Below are 20,695 nucleotides of genomic sequence, written 5' to 3' on the forward strand. Positions count from 1 at the left end.
AAGTCTCAGTTATAATTAAATTTAGAGTAGAAATTTTGGTTTTGTGGACTCTAACAATCGCCATCACCTCTAACTTGTCAATGTGAATGTTGTTTGATCCTGCGATATTTTCACAACTTACCTAATCTGTTAGAGGTGATGGCGATTGTTAAAGTCCACAAGTGGTGAAAGTTGTTCGTTATTATTTTATAATGGTCCCTGAGAGTTGTTCGAGATCCAAAAGTGGACGGAACCAATTCGCGTAACACAGAGCGTTAGCTCATTTATTCTCACATATTATGGGATAAATTTTAATTCATCTGAAAGAAAAATTTAACTAACGCCGTTGCCGGGGATCGAACCCGGGTCACCCGCGTGACAGGCGGGAATACTCACCACTATACTACAACGACATAGTTGTTATAGCAGCGATAATGTTATTAATAACATCAAACAAAAGGGAATTTAACGATTCAGATCTATGTAATGTAATATAAATCGATTAACGGTTTTCGCACAAAATAACACATTCCCGGGCATGATACCATCAATAATAACAGTACTTGACACGTACTCGAATAAATGAAATGTCTTCCTAAAGGGAAACGCTAATAGAAAAGAGAAATAGAATTTTCAATATTCATTATTGTCTGTTTTTGATACATGTACATTGAGGTATTTATAGAGTATACATCCTCTTGTATAACAGAGATCTAACAATGATTAATTGCCAACCGAACATCTAACAACTATGATTAATATCCATTCTTATATTAAGCACATAGATATTCTGATCTGTCAATAATTTTGATTAAAAGATGAAATTTCAGATTGAATATTAACCCTCCGATCATATATTTTGATTCTATGCATCTTTTTTATGTAATTTTACGTGCAGAAGTCTAAAATTAACTCATCACACGTACTCTCCATATGCAAATTGTATAATTTTTCTATTTGTTCATAATTTCTTTCTATTTTTTAAATGTTATTTGAATTGATTGATAATTGATTAATCATGTCTTCATTTTTTTTATATCATTTAAGGAATGTAATTTGTCATTTAATATGTTGTTTTGTTTGAGATTATTTTTATGAAAATATGTCAAGAAGATATATATATAGAGAGAGAGAGATGGGCTACGGTGAGTTGCGAAGTAAAGCGACTATTTTACTTCACGCTCATATTTTGCGATTTTAAAGTTCAAAACGTCGATCCGAACCGTTCATCTTGTTCTCCATATTGAAATGTGGTTGGAAACCAAATTTTACATTTTTTGGAATTTTTTTACTATTTATTAAACAATTTTGAAAGTCGCTGATCTGATGGTCCAGAAAATTTTACTGTTTTTACTGTTCACAGCAAAACAGCAATTTTAAAAAATGCTTAATAAATAGTAAAAAAATTTCAAAAAATGTAAAATTTGGTCTCCAAGCACATTTCAATATGGATTAAACATCTAACGGTTCGGATCGGTCGTTTGAACTTTCAAAATAAAAATACGGCGTGAAGTAGAAACGCGTTTTACTTCGCAACTCACCGTAGCCCATCTCTCTCTCTCTCTCTCTCTATCTATATATATATATATATATGAGGAGGGTTCAAATGCACTCTATCTTTCAAATCTTTTTTCTCCGTTTTCAAAGTCCAAATAGTCAATCCGAACCGTTAGATGCGATCTACATATTAAGATGTGCTTGGAGACCAAATTTTATATTTTTTGGAATTTTATTACTATTTATTAAGCCACTTTGAAAATCGCTGATTTTACATTTTCTAGACCATTAGATCAGCGATTTTTCAAAGTGGCTTAATAAATAGTAAAACAATTTCCAAAAAATGTAAAATTTGGTCTCCAAGCACATCTTAATATGTAGATCGCATCTAACAGTTCGGATTGACTATTCGAACTTTGAAAACGGAGAAAAAGGATAGTGTGCATTTGAACCCTCCTCTCTCTCTCTCTCTCTCTCTCTCTATATATATATATATATATATATATATATATATATGTGTGTGTGTGTGTGTGTGTTGGCTACTCTACTTCCATAAGCATATGTGAGCAAATGCTTATAACTCGTTTTTACGTTTTCAATATCCAAATGGTCAATCTAAAGCGCTCAACATGTTCTCCATACTAATATGTGCTTGGAGACCAAATTTTATATTTTTTGGAATTTTTTTACTATTTGTTCAGAATTTTTCAAAATAGTCATAAAAAATATTAAAAAATAATAATAACAAAATATGAAAAATCCTGTTTTGAAAAATTCTGAAAAAATAGCAAAAAATGTAAAATTTGGTCTCCAACCACATATTAGTATGGAGAACATGTTAAGCGCTTCAAATCGATCATTTGGACATTGAAAACACAAAAACGAGTTAGAAGCATATGCTCTCATATGCTTATGAAAGTAAAATAACCAACCTCATATATAGATATACATATATATCAGGGTTCTAAATAGCTAGCTATAGCTTTTTCGAACCATAAACGCTAAGCTATGAGATAAAATTGCGCTAACTCAGCTACGACCGCTATAGCTATAATAGTTGACCACTATTACCGCTATATGAGACCCGCTATAGCTACCGCTATGCTACATGATTTTTTTTTTTGCAATTTATATGGACTTCTGTACTTCTATTCTTATTTCTAATGCTACATGGTCTTCTACGATAAGTATACTAAACCAAACTATATGCTTCTATTTTTATTTGTGATTTATTCTATCATTCTATATCGAGAAATATTCAAATACTAATTCTTCATTTTGATTACTCTTTTTATAGTATTCATTTGTAAAATTATTATCGTTCGTTTCAATTGAAAGCTGATTTTGATTATTATTATAATTATAAAATGTTTAAATATGTATATTGACTTTATTTACCTTATAAAATTAATTGCTCTTTGTCTATTATAATATGCAATACCATGAAGTATAAACTATTAAATAATGTTACTTTTTAGATTTTTTTCCTTCTTATTTGCGTAATTGATAAAAAATATAGACTTGGATTAGTTGTCATTTAGTTGTTACATCAAATCTCTAATATTGATTATGTTGATAATTAGTAGAAATATAGAATATAAAGTTTGAAAAGGAAAAATCGCTATGTGTGATAGTTTCCGCTATAGTTACGCTATTCGCAATGGCTTTTTTTTTTGGTCTCCCCGCTATGCCGCTATAATCGCCATTTAGAACCTTGATATATATGTGTGTGTGTCATTTAAATGTTATTTGAGGAATGCTATTTACATATAAATATTTAAAAAAATATTATTTATCAATTAATCTAAACTTCTTATAAAAATATGTCTTTTATATGATATTTTTTTTTTCCTCTCGTAATATATCTCCGTTGCAACTAGTTCCCAAACATCTCACGGAATTAGTATCTGAGTCGCATAACAGCTTCTTCAGTTATGCTTCTTCATTGCCTGATCTGGTTGTCCAGTAAGCTCATGATTGGAGGCGTCCATTGCAATCCTATTACTTCCAAGCTAGATTCTTACTTTCCTGAAAAGACCCATCATTCCATCAAAGTTAACCGTATTCCCAAAAGAAAAAAAAAAAGGTCTGTAAAAAGAGCAGAAGATATGAAGTAACAAATAACCTCACAAGAGAAAAGGTCTGTAAAAAGAGCAGAAGATATGAAGTATAACAAGAATTCACCCAAAACAAGAGTTACTTCAACACCTCCATCATCAGACCCACAAATAAAACACAAAACTTTATACAATAAAAATAAATGAACTACAAAAGCAAGCAGATCAGTGGGGCCCACTACCAGAACCCTTGTGCTGCTCCTCGGCAGCCATCTTTTCCTTGGTCTTGTTGCTGACATCACTGGCGGCCTCAGTAACCTTGCTGAAGGCGCCGGAGACCCAAGAGACGCCTGTGAAAACGAACCGGTTTTTCATTATGGCTGACCCTGCATTGCTTGCGCTCTGCTTTGCTGTAGCAAGTGCTGACCTGGTCTTTTCTGACACCTGGAAAAGAGGTCCATTAATCCATGTCTATGCATCACCTAAAAAACCTACTACCATATAGGTGTTACTGGCTAATTTAATTGACCTTTGTTGCTACATTTAACAAACATTTCTCTGCCATTTGCAGCTTACACACAACAGCCTTTATACTTGTAAGCAACACCCAAGTGCTAGAAACTAGGTCAACTGAGCAAAAAAATGACTTCGATGCTCCTGACCTTTCTTTGATGCAAATCATTTATTAAATATATCACATAAACTTTGATGTTCAAATCTTTCAGCCAAACCCTCTTAATTTAGAATAAAATTTAAATCAGCAAAGTCATCAACAACACAGTATTTTACATTTTTTATTACACAAGACTTAAAAATTTGATATTATATACAAATACACAATGAACCCATAATGGGGTGGCTAATAGTTGCAGGTATGAGAACTACTAATATGAAATTATTTGCTGAAATGATCAAGCCTTCGATAACTTGTGAGGCTAAACCACAAAACCAAAGCGCAAAAAATTCAAACCAACAGGGTTCAATTGTTTACAAAATAAAAGAGTGGCAACTTCATTTTGGTGCTTAGTACTGAAAGGCCCAAAGAGCCGAAGCTTTAAGGGCTAGAATCTCAGGCCTATATTTCCCCTCAGAGGCAGGTCCAATAGTCCAAAACCAGCACCAAAAAGCCCAAACAAAGAAACTACTGTAAGAAATAGTTACACCTTACAAGCACATAGGTCCATATCAGCAAGTACCTGGAATTTGTCGTCGACCTCTCTGACCTTGCCATTGACAGCTGAGGTGCCCATGGAGAACTTCTCACTCAGCCCAATCTTCCTGTCCAGGGTAGCCACCTTGGCAGAGGCGGTCGATGTCAGCTGGTGCTTCTGGTCAAACGACTTGGCTTTGCCCACAGCGTCTTTTCCCAGGACAAATCCCTTCGCCAGCATTGTGCTCACCACATCCTCTGCCTTCTGCACTGCATTTGATGACGTAGCAGGCTTTGATGTGGGTCCTTCTGTCTGAGAAATGAAAGGTTATCTAGTTAGATAAATAAGGAAAGAGAAAGAATAAATGGAGAGGTTAAAGAAATGGTTTTGAGGTCTCATATGACCCTTAATAATTATAGAGCTTTTGACAAACTGTTATAGCATCAGTACTGCATTGATGGGGTTTTGTACTGGTTCAGATTTTTTTTTTTGAATTGGATGGTTCAGATGCTATAGCAGCTGCTGGGAGGGGTGTTTCATTTGGCAATTGTTTGAACCAGACCAGAATTAGTTGAAACAAACTATATTTTCATCTTGCACATATATAAACCAAGCCAAACCAATTACACAGAATTTTAATATGGTTTAACCAAATCAGTATGAAAACTATGTTAAAAGCAATAATATAGTTAGTAACTAGCTATTTATGCATAAGTATGCTTAATTTTGCAATATTAGGATCATATTAACAGTACATTAGGTTATTTGGACAGTTCAGTTATTTTGCTTTTCAATAGAAAGAGCCAAACTGAAAGCCAAGAAACCCAACCATCATAACTGGACCGAAACAACAAAACGTAAGTGTTTTGACCAAAGAAATTTTGGTTCTTCAGCAAATTTATCATATACCTCATGAACACTCCAAGTTGCCGTTTGAGATCATTTTCGTTTTCGTTTAGTGGGCTTTATTATCATTTTTTTTTTGCTTGGCGGGGGAGGAGGAGGGTGGCTGTCTATATGAGTTCAACCTTTTGCGCAAGTTAATTAGGTTAAGAGTAAACAAAGTTAACTTCCCATAATAAATGGAAATAATTAAACAACGGCTAACAAAATAATAGATAGTAAAAGGCAATATTATATTATTCAGGTAACTGTGGGATGTAAAATGGCAAAAGAACATTACGTAAGGTGGAGGAGAGGAAGATGGCGGCGGCTTGTATTCTGGGGCTGCAGTTATTATAACAGACATATCAACAATTGTAGCCCCCTGGAAATACAATAAAATAATGATGGAAAATTATCAATAAAAAAGATTAATTCAAACATACATCTAAATTAGTAGGGGAAGAGGCAGAAATTTTCAAAGGGGGGCAGTGTTAGCAAGCTTTTGAATTATACGCATTCATAATTGTTTGAATTTACCATCTTTAACAGTATGGAGGTCAACAGTGGAGGCATTTAGTCAACAATGTGGGTCAATCATGGTTAAAACAATAAATTTTTCCAAAAATTTGAAAAATAACGCATAGAAGCACAATTAATTGAGATTATAATGGGGGTCAATTGACCCCCATTCCTCTTAACTGGATTTGCCTCTATAAATTAGCATCTTAATAAGAGTCCTGAAATTTAATGATAGATACTGGTACTGTGAATTTAGATGCTATTTCTCTCTACCATAGATTTTGTGGTTAAAGAGGTGGATGGAATATTAATTAGGCTTTAAACTTTTCTCTGTTTCGAACAACTTTTAAAAGCAACTTAAGAAATGACTCACAGAAAGGAGAAGTGCAGTGTCAGCTCCCTGAGCATCCTTAAAAGTCACATATGCAATTTGAGACCATTCATCACCGCTACAAAAAGAGATTATCCACACTAGGATCTAAGATCAAATCATGGAACTCAAAACAACAAACTATCAAATCAAATAAATGGATTTGAATTATACCCTTGCATCTCAACATGCTCGATTTCCCCCGAGAAGGAAAAGAATTCCCTGATATCTTGCTCTGATGCACCATGAGATAAATTTGAGACCTTAACCGTCCTTACCTGAAAATGTTCATTCAACTTCACAACCATTTAGTTAATTAGCTACCACACTCCCATGCAAACCTCAGTTATGTTTTCTAAACTAATAAAGCCATCAAAGTAACAATTTCAACATATTTCTCAGAAAAAGTTCTTCCATACTGAATTATTGTTTTTTTTTTTTCGCTTGACTTGGACAATATAGGATATTTTTAGTTACAATTTTTTGGGCTTATTTTTACCTTTTTGAAGGATTAATTATAATTTCGAAAACAATAATTTGTCATTTCAACTTCCATATAATATATGGACATGACTAAGTCGCGAGAAGTATAGAAAAGTCTAATTTCAACACTAGTAAAAAAAAGAGTCCACTTCAATCTTTGAATCAATTAGATCTCTTTTTTGTTAATTAAAATAAAATACTAATCGCAGTTCAATCGCCATGAACTGCGAAGCTGCGAATATCGAATTCGTGCTCGATTAAAGACGGAAGAAGGAGAGAAAACGTAAAAGTACTAACCGACATGGGGACTTGTTGGTGGTTAGATGCAAGATCGCTTGAACTATTAATCGCTATTGGAAGTAAACCCTAGATTTGAGAGAGAAGAAATAGAGAGGCTCCCCGGCTGAAAGAAAAAAGAGCAGCGACTGACGAATGAAACAAGCAAGACCGGAAAACAAGAGAGAAGGTGGAGAGCTACTTACCTGATTTTCTCCATTTAAAACGACAGGAATCGTCTGTTCATCCTATGATTATTTTAGCTGATTGTCTGTGGCAAGACGTGTATACTTTTAGATGTTGAGGAGGATGCCCACTTAATATGAACACCCAGAAAAATGAAAATATGAATGGGCCCACGTGACCGCGTTACGTTATATTGTTTTAAAGATAAAAAAAAAAAAAAAAAAAAAAACTGCAGCAAAATAGAATTAAGAAAAATAACAGAAAACATAATTTTATTGTTAAATTAAATTAATTTAAGCGCAGCACGATTGACCCGTGTAGGGCCCAGAAGAATCCTCCGACTGAACAGATGCGAGTCCGCATCGTCTGCATTAACTCAAAAGAGCATCTTTTGAGTTAATAGATATCGACCGTCCGATTGTAAACGGAGCCCGTCCGGCCTATGTCTAAAACATAGGAGGTCTTCAATATTAGTGCGGATTTAATTCACACGAATCTTAAAACTGATCGGATGGTCCAGATGGATTAACTCAAAAGATTCATTTTTGAGTTAATGCAGAGGAAACGAATTCAACAGAGTACATTGCATTGCATACGTCATAAAAAAGTTATCTTAGCCGCAAATAATCATTAGGATCCCTAGATTCTAGAATAGGTTACCTCTGTTCAGCTTCAGCCTTCAGGGTAACTAATTTATTTAGAGTCCGAATCTGCTGTTACAGGGACCTGAAATTTAATATCAATCGTTCAAATTTTTTCTGCACAGATCTTGAAAAAAATAAGTTTTCATGCACAAATCTCGAGAAAGATCAACGGTTCAGATTGGAATTACAGGTCCTGTAATTCCTCAAGAATTACAGCAGATTTATTTTCATTTATTTAATTTTAAACACGAGTGTTTAAATGTTTCACATTTTTTTTGTGTGTTTTCAAGATGTCTTTATTATTTTATAAATATAAAATTTATATTTTTAAATAAATAATAAGATAGGTCATAGGTGTGATTGATATTATTATTTTTACATACATATTAAAATTTATCGTCTTTTTATATGAACCGGTCAAGTGCCCGTGCGTTGCAACGGGGATCGAAATATTATTTTGATTAATTTTTTAAATGTGATTAATTTAGGGCATTTTACTTTAAATTGATCATCAAACTATGTGTAAACATAACATTAACAGTAGAGGCTTAGAGCCCAATTAACCATTGAGGGAGTTTCACAATATAGGGTTGTTTTTGCAAGATTTAGAATTTAGGGTATTTTTTTTACAAAATTGTGCCCTACCCTGACAATAATTAACAATCTAAGAAGCTATGAATCTTTCTTCTTATTTTTTTATAATAAGGAATCTTTCTACCATTAAGATTCTGGACAGTATCCCTTCTTTTATTAGTTGCCTGAGTTACATACCCAACCACATACAACAAAGCTATTATTTGCTTACACTCTAAATAATTAATTTGGAGAAAAGAGCTCTGCTGATCTGTACATCTTGTTGGTTCGAAAATATAAGAGAATAATGCCAAATGTCTACCCTAGCTTTTGAGCTTGCCTTACATTACATATACTGCTAATAGAATTTGGAAGCTAATCATTAACCAACAACAAAAGGCTGTGTGCAAGTTCCTCCTTTCTTTCAATTTATCTCTATTTTTGTTTCATGAATAGATTTCAGTTCAAATGCTCAAACTAAAAAAAAATAAAAAAAAAATTAAATGTAAAACTTCACAGAATTGCTTTTCCAGTTGAAATACAGGCCCATTATTCTTAGCTGGGCCCACATGTCTAAGGAACATATACATAAAAAGAGAAAAATAAAGGAACAGATACAGGCCCATTATTTTCCACATGGCGTCGTCGGAAAAGAGAAAAGGAACACGCAGGTTGCGTGGGGAAGGAGGAAAAGAAAAGGACGCGTTTTCTGTCTCGGGGAAGGAAAAAGGAGAAAACGCGTGAAAAAAGGAGATTTAGGTGATACAATTTCTGTGTGGTATTGTATATAGCACGGATCTAACTAACTAAATTTAGACTTCTACACGTTTGATAACAGAAAACAGATACATAAAATCAGAATTAATGATTAATGGCTAAGATTGAGATCTGTTTTGATGAGTGGCTGAGATTTATAGAATGAACGGCTCAGATTTCCTCTTGACAGATAGAAGATTGGATTCCAATAAAATATACGTGATTTTAGTAGTCCGGATGACAAACTGTTATAGCATCAGTACCGCATTGATGGGGTTTTGTACTGGTTCAGATTTTTTTTTTTGAATTGGATGGTTCAGATGCTATAGCAGCTGCTGGGAGGGGTGTTTCATTTGGCAATTGTTTGAACCAGACCAGAATTAGTTAAAACAAACTATATTTTCATCTTGCACATATATAAACCAAGCCAAACCAATTACACAGAATTTTAATATGGTTTAACCAAATCAGTATGAAAACTATGTTAAAAGCAATAATATAGTTAGTAACTAGCTATTTATGCATAAGTATGCTTAATTTTGCAATATTAGGATCATATTAACAGTACATTAGGTTATTTGGACAGTTCAGTTATTTTGCTTTTCAATAGAAAGAGCCAAACTGAAAGCCAAGAAACCCAACCATCATAACTGGACCGAAACAACAAAACGTAAGTGTTTTGACCAAAGAAATTTTGGTTCTTCGGCAAATTTATCATATACCTCATGAACACTCCAAGTTGCCGTTTGAGATCATTTTCGTTTTCGTTTAGTGGGCTTTATTATCATTTTTTTTTTTGCTTGGCGGGGGAGGAGGAGGGTGGCTGTCTATATGAGTTCAACCTTTTGCGCAAGTTAATTAGGTTAAAGAGTAAACAAAGTTAACTTCCCATAATAAATGGAAATAATTAAACAACGGCTAACAAAATAATAGATAGTAAAAGGCAATATTATATTATTCAGGTAACTGTGGGATGTAAAATGGCAAAAGAACATTACGTAAGGTGGAGGAGAGGAAGATGGCGGCGGCTTGTATTCTGGGGCTGCAGTTATTATAACAGACATATCAACAATTGTAGCCCCCTGGAAATACAATAAAATAATGATGGAAAATTATCAATAAAAAAGATTAATTCAAACATACATCTAAATTAGTAGGGGAAGAGGCAGAAATTTTCAAAGGGGGGCAGTGTTAGCAAGCTTTTGAATTATACGCATTCATAATTGTTTGAATTTACCATCTTTAACAGTATGGAGGTCAACAGTGGAGGCATTTAGTCAACAATGTGGGTCAATCATGGTTAAAACAATAAATTTTTCCAAAAATTTGAAAAATAACGCATAGAAGCACAATTAATTGAGATTATAATGGGGGTCAATTGACCCCCATTCCTCTTAACTGGATTTGCCTCTATAAATTAGCATCTTAATAAGAGTCCTGAAATTTAATGATAGATACTGGTACTGTGAATTTAGATGCTATTTCTCTCTACCATAGATTTTGTGGTTAAAGAGGTGGATGGAATATTAATTAGGCTTTAAACTTTTCTCTGTTTCGAACAACTTTTAAAAGCAACTTAAGAAATGACTCACAGAAAGGAGAAGTGCAGTGTCAGCTCCCTGAGCATCCTTAAAAGTCACATATGCAATTTGAGACCATTCATCACCGCTACAAAAAGAGATTATCCACACTAGGATCTAAGATCAAATCATGGAACTCAAAACAACAAACTATCAAATCAAATAAATGGATTTGAATTATACCCTTGCATCTCAACATGCTCGATTTCCCCCGAGAAGGAAAAGAATTCCCTGATATCTTGCTCTGATGCACCATGAGATAAATTTGAGACCTTAACCGTCCTTACCTGAAAATGTTCATTCAACTTCACAACCATTTAGTTAATTAGCTACCACACTCCCATGCAAACCTCAGTTATGTTTTCTAAACTAATAAAGCCATCAAAGTAACAATTTCAACATATTTCTCAGAAAAAGTTCTTCCATACTGAATTATTGTTTTTTTTTTTTCGCTTGACTTGGACAATATAGGATATTTTTAGTTACAATTTTTTGGGCTTATTTTTACCTTTTTGAAGGATTAATTATAATTTCGAAAACAATAATTTGTCATTTCAACTTCCATATAATATATGGACATGACTAAGTCGCGAGAAGTATAGAAAAGTCTAATTTCAACACTAGTAAAAAAAAGAGTCCCCTTCAATCTTTGAATCAATTAGATCTCTTTTTTGTTAATGAAAATAAAATACTAATCGCAGTTCAATCGCCATGAACTGCGAAGCTGCGAATATCGAATTCGTGCTCGATTAAAGACGGAAGAAGGAGAGAAAACGTAAAAGTACTAACCGACATCGGGACTTGTTGGTGGTTAGATGCAAGATCGCTTGAACTATTAATCGCTATTGGAAGTAAACCCTAGATTTGAGAGAGAAGAAATAGAGAGGCTTCCCGGCTGAAAGAAAAAAGAGCAGCGACTGACGAATGAAACAAGCAAGACCGGAAAACAAGAGAGAAGGTGGAGAGCTACTTACCTGATTTTCTCCATTTAAAACGACAGGAATCGTCCGTTCATCCTATGATTATTTTAGCTGATTGTCTGTGGCAAGACGTGTATACTTTTAGATGTTGAGGAGGATGCCCACTTAATATGAACACCCAGAAAAATGGAAATATGAATGGGCCCACGTGACCGCGTTACGTTATATTGTTTTAAAGATAAAAAAAAAAAAAAAAAAAACTGCAGCAAAATAGAATTAAGAAAAATAACAGAAAACATAATTTTATTGTTAAATTAAATTAATTTAAGCGCAGCACGATTGACCCGTGTAGGGCCCAGAAGAATCCTCCGACTGAACAGATGCGAGTCCGCATCGTCTGCATTAACTCAAAAGAGCATCTTTTGAGTTAATAGATATTGACCGTCCGATTGTAAACGGAGCCCGTCCGGCCTACGTCTAAAACATAGGAGGTCTTCAATATTAGTGCGGATTTAATTCACACGAATCTTAAAACTGATCGGATGGTCCAGATGTATTAACTCAAAAGATTCATTTTTGAGTTAATGCAGAGGAAACGAATTCAACAGGAGCAGGAGTATATTGCATACGTCATAAAAAAGTTATCTTAGCCGCAAATAATCATCAGGATCCCTAGATTCTAGAATAGGTTACCTCTGTTCAGGTTCAGCCTTCAGGGTAACTTATTTATTTAATTTTAAACACGAGTGTTTAAATGTTTCACATTTTTTTTTTTTTTTTGTGTTTTCAAGGTGTCTTTATTATTTTATAAATATAAAATTTATACTTTTAAATAAATAATAAGATAGGTCATAGGTGTGATTGATATTATTATTTTTACATACATATTAAAATTTATCATCTTTTTATATGAATTAGAAAAATAATCAAGGTGTCTTTTTAATTATTCACATGAGTGTATTTTATAAATTCTAGATAATAATCAAAATATTAAAATTTCATATATATTTTAGAATATGTATAGAAAAATAATATTTTTATTTTGATGTTTAAAATTTAATTTTTAAGTTATTTTTAAACATATAGACATAATGATGATATTTCAACCATCTCTTCAAACATAATCAGCGAAATAAATGTAGCCCAATTGTTGAAAATAATTGAATATATCATGGTTGCAAATGGGATGAAGCAGGACCAGGAAAAACTTGACAGAGGACTCAAATGCTTATAGTTTTTGTACACATAATGTGGCTTGGGATTATGAAAAGTTAATAAAATCTAATATTCGAATAACAAAAATATCATTAGGGGCATGTTCGCCAGGGTTGAAATAAGATAATTTAATGGAATTAAAGAATTATTCTTGCTGAACAGGAAAACAATGAGTGGGAATAAAGGAGCGGAATAAAGAGGTTTTTCCTCTTTTCTCAATTCCGAGGGAGAGCTGGAATTGAAGAATTAGGCTAAAAGTGGTGGGAGAATAGAGCATTTTCCCACTTTTTACTCTTATTTCACTATTGTAGCACTTTAGTTATTATTTAATATTGTTTCATTCTTCTTCTTCTTCCTGCACGTTTCCAGAGGAGAAAAACCTTATTTCTCCATCTACTCCAATCAAGATATCCGATGATTTGTTGAGCGATTTGTGAAACTAAAAGTACCAATGAGATGAACGTGAATTCTTCTTTCAAATGAGATCTACCTTGTTAAAGCAATTTTAATACTTCGTAACCGTCACGCTTGATAGCCTCTTTGTCGCTGCTCCGTCGAATCTCCACAGGTAAAAAGACTACTTTAATTGTTTATTACAAAGTTAGAATTTTTGTCGCTGCTCCGTCCAATCACCATGGCCTTTTTGAACTAATATTTTTATTTTTGCTATGCAGCTTGTGACGCTCGAATCATGAATTTTATTATTGCTTGAGTCTGGAAGCTTCATTGTAAGTTGATTATGGTAATTTAGATTTTTTTTTTGTTGTTGTTGTTGTTTCTTTTACTTTTATTTTGTGAAAATTTCTTAGTTGTTAGTACTATTGACGATAGTAAAAAATTATTTTTACTTTGAATTGCATGAAAACAAATTATTTTTAGTACTTAGATACTTTGAAATTGGTCTAACCAGCAACTTAGGTTTATTACCCTGATGCATAAATTTATTATCAGGTCAACTTCAATTTTTACTTGATTCCAAGGATGAGTGGTATTTCATACTTTCGCAAAATTTACCAATTGTATTGTCTTTAGCAATATTTCATACCAATTGTACAGTGGAGGTGGGTGTATCAGTTATTCTGGTACAGAAGGCCTTGTAAACAAACAAATTAATTTAGAATGATTGAAATGGCAATTTGGTACCTCGTATTAGATCATTACCAGTACCAACCTCAGGTACACAACCTACAATTGTAGAAAAAGTCTTTATTGTCTAAGATACACAATGTAGAAGGTATCATGCATATATATTTTTTTAAATAATTTCTCTTTATTTTTTTCGAAGGATAAGTTTCATGGATTCAAATATAAGTTCATCAAGTGCAAGGATGGGTGGCAATGGCAGAAAGAAGGGGTCTGGGAAGGGTGCAAACGACCAATCTGAGCTAACAAATGAGAAGTATCGAGCACCACAATCTCCAGAATTTACTCGACAAGAGACTGAACTACTTATAATTCTAGTAGGTGACAGGTTAAAAGCAAGGAATAATAGAAATGAAGGCAGCCTTGACCCTACTCCAGACGACTGGAATTACATTGGAAGCCAATTTAACTATAGAAGTGCTCAAAACAAACGTCACGTGCAAGTTTTGAAATTGTTGGTACGACATGTGTTAAAACTGTGCCTATAATATTATTTTTATTTCATAATTTTTTCCCAGCCAGGATAGGTACTGGTATTTTGAGTTTAAATGTAGTTGCATAGGAAGACAGAGAAATGTAATTTGATCTTAGGAAGTGTCTTTTAGGTAAAAGAAGGATGATTGTAACAGCCTAAGGGCCTTTGTCTACACGAAAAAATAATAATAAATAAATAAATAATAATAATTTTATCTGTTAAACTTGTGTTCAACATTTTACTGAAAATTATAATCAAGTAATAGCATTCAACGTGTGTTGTTGTATTAACAAAACTCAACAAGGGCATAGGAGTCATTTCCTAATATTCTTATATTTTAGTAATATTCATTTTTACTATTCCAATCATTGAGTTTACCAAACACAATTGGAATAGAAAAGAAGAGTGATCAATTCTCAATTCCACAATTCCTCTATTCTCTTACTATTCTATGGCTTGCCGAGCAAACCCCTAGATGAATTCACATGATCTTTGTATGGTTGCAGGAAAAGGTATCGGTTGTTTGATTTCGTTTTCTCCACTTAAAGACAAGTTGATGAGAGACCGACATTCACAATAGCATCTGCATTTCAATTGCAAATCAAATTATAAATGTCGATGTGATTATTACAACATCGGTTACAAAAATATGAAATGATTGTTTATTTAGTAAACTTATTTAGAAATGGACTTTTGATGCCAACATTTGTTATTTTTTTTTATAATTGCCAGTAGTAAGGATGTAAAATTAAAATACAATATATTAAATTATTGTATGAATCTTACAAATTAGAATTGAGGGTTAACCAATAACCAGAGAAGCAGATTGCTTGAAATTATTTCAGAGAATTGATAAAGTTGTTGTTTTAAAAGAAAAATAATATCTTTGCAATTATATAGATAAAAAAGTTCTAACATGAACTATTGTTTAGCAGCTCCCAAAAATTTTACACTTTTAATTATTTGTTACCTATGAATCTGTACAAGGATTATCCCTGTTAATTTGCACGGCACTCCTTCAGTTGTGAATACTGAATAGTGATGTTTATTCAAGAACTTTTAAAAAATATATATATCCTTTTTGCTCTTTCTTAAGAGCTAAGACATTGCTTTCTAGACCCCAGAGTCTAGTCTGACAAATAGTTCTTTAAAAGCAACTAAATAAGAGAATAATAATACCAAGGTTATTATTAAGACTATGTAACACTAAATTATTATTTTTTTATTACGTTAACATCAAAGAACATAATTATATTTTAGGAGGAATATAATTATTTCATCCCCCAATTATATTCCCAGTATTAAGCATTCAAGAGAAGAGAGGCCCAGCAGTACCTTACGATATATAAAATAATTGTCTGGATTTAATTTCAACCGGACTAAATGAAATTCGGAGTCTGCTTTAAATTTCATGCCAAGTTAAAGAACATACTGAATTTAGTAATTCTACCTTAGGTAATATCAGTGTTGTAAATAACTGTATGCGGTCGTCGGACGGACGGGGTACCGCCAAGCGATTAATCGGTATGCGGCCGATTAATCAGAATTATGCAGACAATTTAACGTTTTTATTAAATTTATGTATATATATCATAACTTATTAAAAATAATTTATTTAACTCATTAAACTTATCAAATAAACTTAATTTAACTTAATTTCATTATTATAACATGACACTACACTTATTTTTTTTAACGCATAAGCACTTTACATGTGTCGGTAACACATTTATTTAATGAAAAAATCAATTCAAGAGTTAAACTTTTTTCAAATACTAATAACATATTATGTGAAAGAAATGAAACATTCTAACATAAAATCACTAAATTTAGTTTATAATAACAACTTAGATAAATGAATATGTCGTACTAATTGAAAAAATTATATCAGTAATTAGTAAGAAAAATATATGATAAATAAATAGAAGAAAAATTAATCAATTTTAAAGTAAGTAAGAAGAAAAAACATATATAAAAAATATTGAATGTATGTTCAAGCACAAAAAAAACTGCAATACATAATTTATAAAACTTATTATCACACACTATCACATAAAAAAAAAATCAATTTTAAAAAAAAATTACTGAAATAAATTGGAATAAACGGGAATAATCAACCGATTAATCAGTAAAACGCCTGATTAAACATTTTCCACCTCAAACATAGCTCCGTTAAGAGTATGCGTGACGGTTTAGCCACCACTGATTAATCGGCCGTCACGGACGTTTTTTACAACAGTGGGTAATATGAAGATACGGATTCTAGCAGAGTGAAGTAATCAAATCACAGGAATAGCAAAAATAAAATAAGAGGTATGATAACTAGGCCTTATGGTTTACTGGGCTTAACAAGTATTAAGGGCTCATGGATCTTGTTGGGTTGGGGAAGGCCAGTACCTATGACCGACTTAAAAACCTTTCAAAACTTCGTATGTACAAAGTACACGATCTTTGAATCAATGCGTAAATTCTTACATTTCTACAGAAAATATTGCATGTGAAGAAGAATAAACAACAATAATTAAGTCTTTAGTTTCAAACAAGTAACATCATATATATATTTTTTTAAGGCAAACCAAGATTTACCAGCTTGTCTTTTAAGGTGTGCTTCAGAACCAGCGTCCGTAGAGGAAGGAGAAGGGATGGGCTATCTCCGAACTGTAAATCCTACATTATGAATCGGGAATGACAAATTTCGCCAAAAACTAACACCACATCTCTCATTTCTCTCCTCCGAACAATTAACTTTTGGACAATCCGTCGTTTTCAAGCTCTCTCCTTCCTTTCCTTTAATGAAGAGATTCTAGGATATGGAGCACACCCTTAGAAAACTAGATCTCAAGTAATTCACGAAAGAGTATAAATAAATAAATTTGAACTGAGGGCAAAAACCCAGAAGTTAATACAACATCATTAAATTTTCAAATATCTAAGAGCATCTTATATATCTCGAATGAGCTCATCTCCCCTCCGATTTCAAGCCACTTCAAAGGCTCTCCCAATTGAAATCAAATTATTCCTCACAAATAAAATACACTACAACTGTCTATCCGACACAGTTTCTAAAGATCCTCTATGCATTTTCCACTAATAAAATCTACAGCTTGGGTCACGGCTTGGTCTAATGCCGCAGTAACAATCACCAAATTTTGCAAGAATTCTTCAGCAGTCGGTTTTTCTCCATCTATAATGTCAGTCACAGCTTTCACAAAGATGGCGGGTACTGATAGTAAGTCCGCTACATAGGCAACAGCTGCTCCCTGGATGATCACGTAAAAACAAAATTCTTATTAAAAAAGTAGCAAAATATTTTTAATATACCCCTTCAAAACATGTAAATACAATGCATGCCCCTGCAAAATGAAGGATCACACATACAATGCGGATGCATCATTTCTCAAAAGGGATACAGCAAGCCTTATTAATTTATATTGTATGTTTTTGTCTGGAAAAGAATAATATATTTACAAAAGTAAAACAAAATGTTGACTATTGGTGAATCAGAACTTATATGTTTGGTTGGTTATACAAAAGATAACAGAAAGTTTAAGAATCGATCATTTAAATCACAAAATTTTAAAATTTTAAATATTTTTACAAATTCACATATTTAAATGGATTAAATAATATGTATTTATAGGCCTTCAATAACGTGAAAGTACCTCCATATCCTTGAGAGTAGCATCATTTGCCAAAATTGCCGACTCATCGTGAGGTGACATGTCCAATGAATCACCAGTTGACAATTTACCAACCTAACAAGAAATTAACTGATCATTACTAATGGTTTAAAAAAAAATATCGCAGTGAAATATACTGTGCCAGTGAGAATCACTGCTGATAACCAAACCAGATAGCAAATTTTTGTTTCTTGTTGTTGGTTTGTTGAAGGCAGGAATAAAACATTAAATTAAAAAGAACTAACAACAACAAAGACAACTCTAATAATAAATAAATAACTCTATGTCACAATCTCATGTGGGTTTAATCTGGTTTATATAACCAGTAAGTCCCAAATGGAGAAAGTGAACTAGTAGCAGGGGCATCTACCTTTAAGTTGAGTTTTTCAAGAAGCTTGGGACAGGAGAAGGTTTCTTTTGCGCCGATCCCATACAAATCAAAAACCTACATTATTCCATTTCAGAAATTGCAACATAACTAAAATGATGACACTGCTATAGAAGAAAATTAGATAAAAAAAAAATAAGGTGCTAAGAATCCAAAACCAAAAAAAAAAGTCCAATTAAGAACCTTAGGATTAACAATTAGGGTTATCTGATTACTATTCTTGTTGCAATTTATTTTCCAATAGATATTTCTTTTTTTCATTATGAAGTGACTCCTGGATGGAAACTCACAGGAATAGGTATTCTTCTGTCATGGAAAGCAACTGCCGAGGTAAGATATACCTCTCCAACAGATGCTCCTTTGGCCTGTTTATCCGCAATCAAAGTAAACAAAATTAAAGATCATATATTACAGAGAAATTCATCTATTAAAAAGAATGATCAAACCGCATAAATCAGTGAATAATATTGATGTTAAAAAGAGGGAAAGAAAGATAGATATGCATACTTTGAAGCCACCAGCCGTACCAGCATTAATAACAAGGTCAGGTTTGAATGCTTGGATGGAAGCATATGTAACAAGAGAAGCTGAAACAGTACCAACACTATCAACTCCTGAAAAATGGCCACAAAACAGTAAAACAATCTATATTTCACAAATGTGATATATAACAGGTACATAAATTAGCTCTTTCAATCAGGGACCAGTATGTACATGTCTGTACAAATATCACATCATATAAATATGAAACAAAGAGTAACGGTTTCCTTTCTCCTCTTTCTTCCTCAACTAGATACTCGAGTCGAGTATCAGTTGATATCTAACTGTAACAGAATCAAAACCTTCAGTACATACAGTAGTTTATATAGCCTAAAGGGCGATTTGTACAGAAGAAATCTGGACCATTAGAATAATCTTGACCGACGTATCTGAACTGTTTATAGTGTTTCTTAGTAACCCTCAACACCCACCCACTCTACTTGTCAGTTACAGTTGAAAACACCTGACTCATACCTGTTACTAATTAACTATGCTGTCCCCCAAATAAAAACAAAAATAAAAATTGTTCTTAATCAACTCCTCAGATAAGTATTTTTATTGTTCTTAATTTTCCCTACTGCAACTCCTAAACCATATACCAGTAAGTATGAGAAACATACCATGAGCTGGATCTTTCCCCGGCCAAATTAGGTTGATGTAGAGGTCCTTGTATTTGCCACAATATCTAACCCATGGGACCCCTTTAGGAAACCTACAATTTTTACAACCAAATTGAAGTAAAGCAACAACCAAAGAAAGTAATAGCAGTGAATAAACCATGGAAAGCAAAAGTATTGAAATTTGAAAGTACTAAATTTACATTGATTTATCACTGTCTTCAACAAGTTCGAACTTGCTCACAAGGGGTGCTGCTTCAGTGTGCATAGCTACAAATTACAGAACCAAACATAATGAAACAACTCATCCAATATACTAATCTCTAACAATGGACAATAATTCAATTTTTCACATTTCCCAGTTATGAAAGGAGAGATAATTTTCCGAACCCGTATCCTCTCAGGTATTGCACAATTATTGCAGAGGATCACTTACTTTACGGTTTGAGATTAAATCTCAACCGGCTTGGGATTCGGGTCACTGTAGGGGCCCCATTTTTGGGCTTTGAGATTCGTGCCAAGTTAAAAAGTACGGTTCAGATCTAGTAATTGTAAAAGATTCCCTTATCAGGTATTGGAGAGGATGTGAATTCTAATTTTCCAGGGGCAATAGCCCAAACAAATTATTTTTTATTTTGAGAATTCCTATAAATGTACAACCTTCTCCCAAGGATCCTCACGATTCCAAGCACACACGATTATACTACTTAAAGATCAGATATCGCACGGGCTATTTGCGAGAAGGACCAGAACTCAGCAAA

The 20,695-nt window shown here is 33.1% G+C and overlaps 3 protein-coding genes, 1 long non-coding RNA gene and 1 other non-coding gene across 8 annotated transcripts in view; 1 reads left to right on the top strand and 4 right to left on the bottom strand.

Moving 5' to 3' along the window:
* Positions 1-320: 320 nt before the first annotated feature.
* Positions 321-392, bottom strand: TRNAD-GUC (transfer RNA aspartic acid (anticodon GUC)). The gene has a single exon. It is a non-coding gene; the product is annotated as a tRNA-Asp (tRNA).
* A 3,210-nt stretch (positions 393-3,602) lies between these two features.
* On the bottom strand, positions 3,603-7,443 carry LOC144566980 (binding partner of ACD11 1-like). Of its 3 annotated transcripts, none has more exons than XM_078316988.1 (6): positions 7,239-7,443; positions 6,633-6,736; positions 6,462-6,537; positions 5,868-5,951; positions 4,730-4,996; positions 3,603-3,977 (listed from the first exon to the last, which is right to left on the bottom strand). In XM_078316988.1, exons 1-6 carry the CDS (start codon positions 7,242-7,244, stop codon positions 3,759-3,761), a joined length of 756 nt encoding a protein of 251 aa, XP_078173114.1. In that variant the 5' UTR covers positions 7,245-7,443; the 3' UTR covers positions 3,603-3,758. The 3 variants fall into 3 exon arrangements, with proteins under 3 accessions (XP_078173114.1, XP_078173113.1, XP_078173112.1); XM_078316987.1 differs by having other exon boundaries at positions 6,633-6,754; positions 7,239-7,407; XM_078316986.1 differs by lacking the exon at positions 7,239-7,443 and having other exon boundaries at positions 6,633-6,893.
* A 2,699-nt stretch (positions 7,444-10,142) lies between these two features.
* Positions 10,143-11,915, bottom strand: LOC144566981 (binding partner of ACD11 1-like). 2 transcript variants are annotated; one of them, XM_078316989.1, is made up of 4 exons: positions 11,746-11,886; positions 11,140-11,261; positions 10,969-11,044; positions 10,143-10,458 (listed from the first exon to the last, which is right to left on the bottom strand). In XM_078316989.1, the coding sequence occupies exons 1-4, from the start codon at positions 11,749-11,751 to the stop codon at positions 10,240-10,242; spliced, it is 423 nt and encodes a 140-aa protein (XP_078173115.1). In that variant the 5' UTR covers positions 11,752-11,886; the 3' UTR covers positions 10,143-10,239. The 2 variants fall into 2 exon arrangements, with proteins under 2 accessions (XP_078173115.1, XP_078173116.1); XM_078316990.1 differs by having other exon boundaries at positions 10,154-10,458; positions 11,140-11,243; positions 11,746-11,915.
* Positions 11,916-13,451: 1,536 nt separating this feature from the next.
* LOC144567827 (uncharacterized) lies at positions 13,452-14,879 on the top strand. Its single transcript, XR_013515517.1, has 3 exons — positions 13,452-13,659; positions 13,766-13,819; positions 14,377-14,879. It is a non-coding gene; the product is annotated as an uncharacterized LOC144567827 (long non-coding RNA).
* A 2,668-nt stretch (positions 14,880-17,547) lies between these two features.
* The window catches only part of LOC144566983 (5'-methylthioadenosine/S-adenosylhomocysteine nucleosidase-like), an 87,654-nt gene continuing 84,506 nt past the window's right edge, over positions 17,548-20,695 (bottom strand). Inside the window, exons 3-9 of the mRNA XM_078316992.1 lie at positions 20,138-20,204; positions 19,938-20,029; positions 19,285-19,391; positions 19,068-19,142; positions 18,760-18,834; positions 18,372-18,464; positions 17,548-17,969 (exon numbers count right to left, since the gene is read on the bottom strand). Of these exons, the coding sequence (XP_078173118.1) occupies positions 17,772-17,969; positions 18,372-18,464; positions 18,760-18,834; positions 19,068-19,142; positions 19,285-19,391; positions 19,938-20,029; positions 20,138-20,204 (707 nt within the window). The 3' untranslated portion in view covers positions 17,548-17,771. The remainder of the gene's footprint in view (positions 17,970-18,371; positions 18,465-18,759; positions 18,835-19,067; positions 19,143-19,284; positions 19,392-19,937; positions 20,030-20,137; positions 20,205-20,695) is intronic.

This window comes from Carex rostrata, chromosome 16 (genome assembly GCF_964058835.1).
Source record: "Carex rostrata chromosome 16, lpCarRost1.2, whole genome shotgun sequence".
Taxonomy (NCBI): domain Eukaryota; kingdom Viridiplantae; phylum Streptophyta; class Magnoliopsida; order Poales; family Cyperaceae; genus Carex; species Carex rostrata.

Excerpts from the sequence above, each read along its gene's own strand:
- LOC144566980 (XM_078316986.1), bottom strand. The coding sequence starts at position 6,766 with ATGGTTGTGAAGTTGAATGAACATTTTCAGGTAAGGACGGTTAAGGTC. Across the intron at positions 6,538-6,632 it reads GAGCATGTTGAGATGCAAGG|CGGTGATGAATGGTCTCAAA; the intron begins GTATAATTCAAA and ends CTCTTTTTGTAG. Across the intron at positions 5,952-6,461 it reads ACACTGCACTTCTCCTTTCT|GGGGCTACAATTGTTGATAT; the intron begins GTGAGTCATTTC and ends TTGTATTTCCAG.
- LOC144566981 (XM_078316989.1), bottom strand. Across the intron at positions 11,045-11,139 it reads GAGCATGTTGAGATGCAAGG|CGGTGATGAATGGTCTCAAA; the intron begins GTATAATTCAAA and ends CTCTTTTTGTAG. Across the intron at positions 10,459-10,968 it reads ACACTGCACTTCTCCTTTCT|GGGGCTACAATTGTTGATAT; the intron begins GTGAGTCATTTC and ends TTGTATTTCCAG.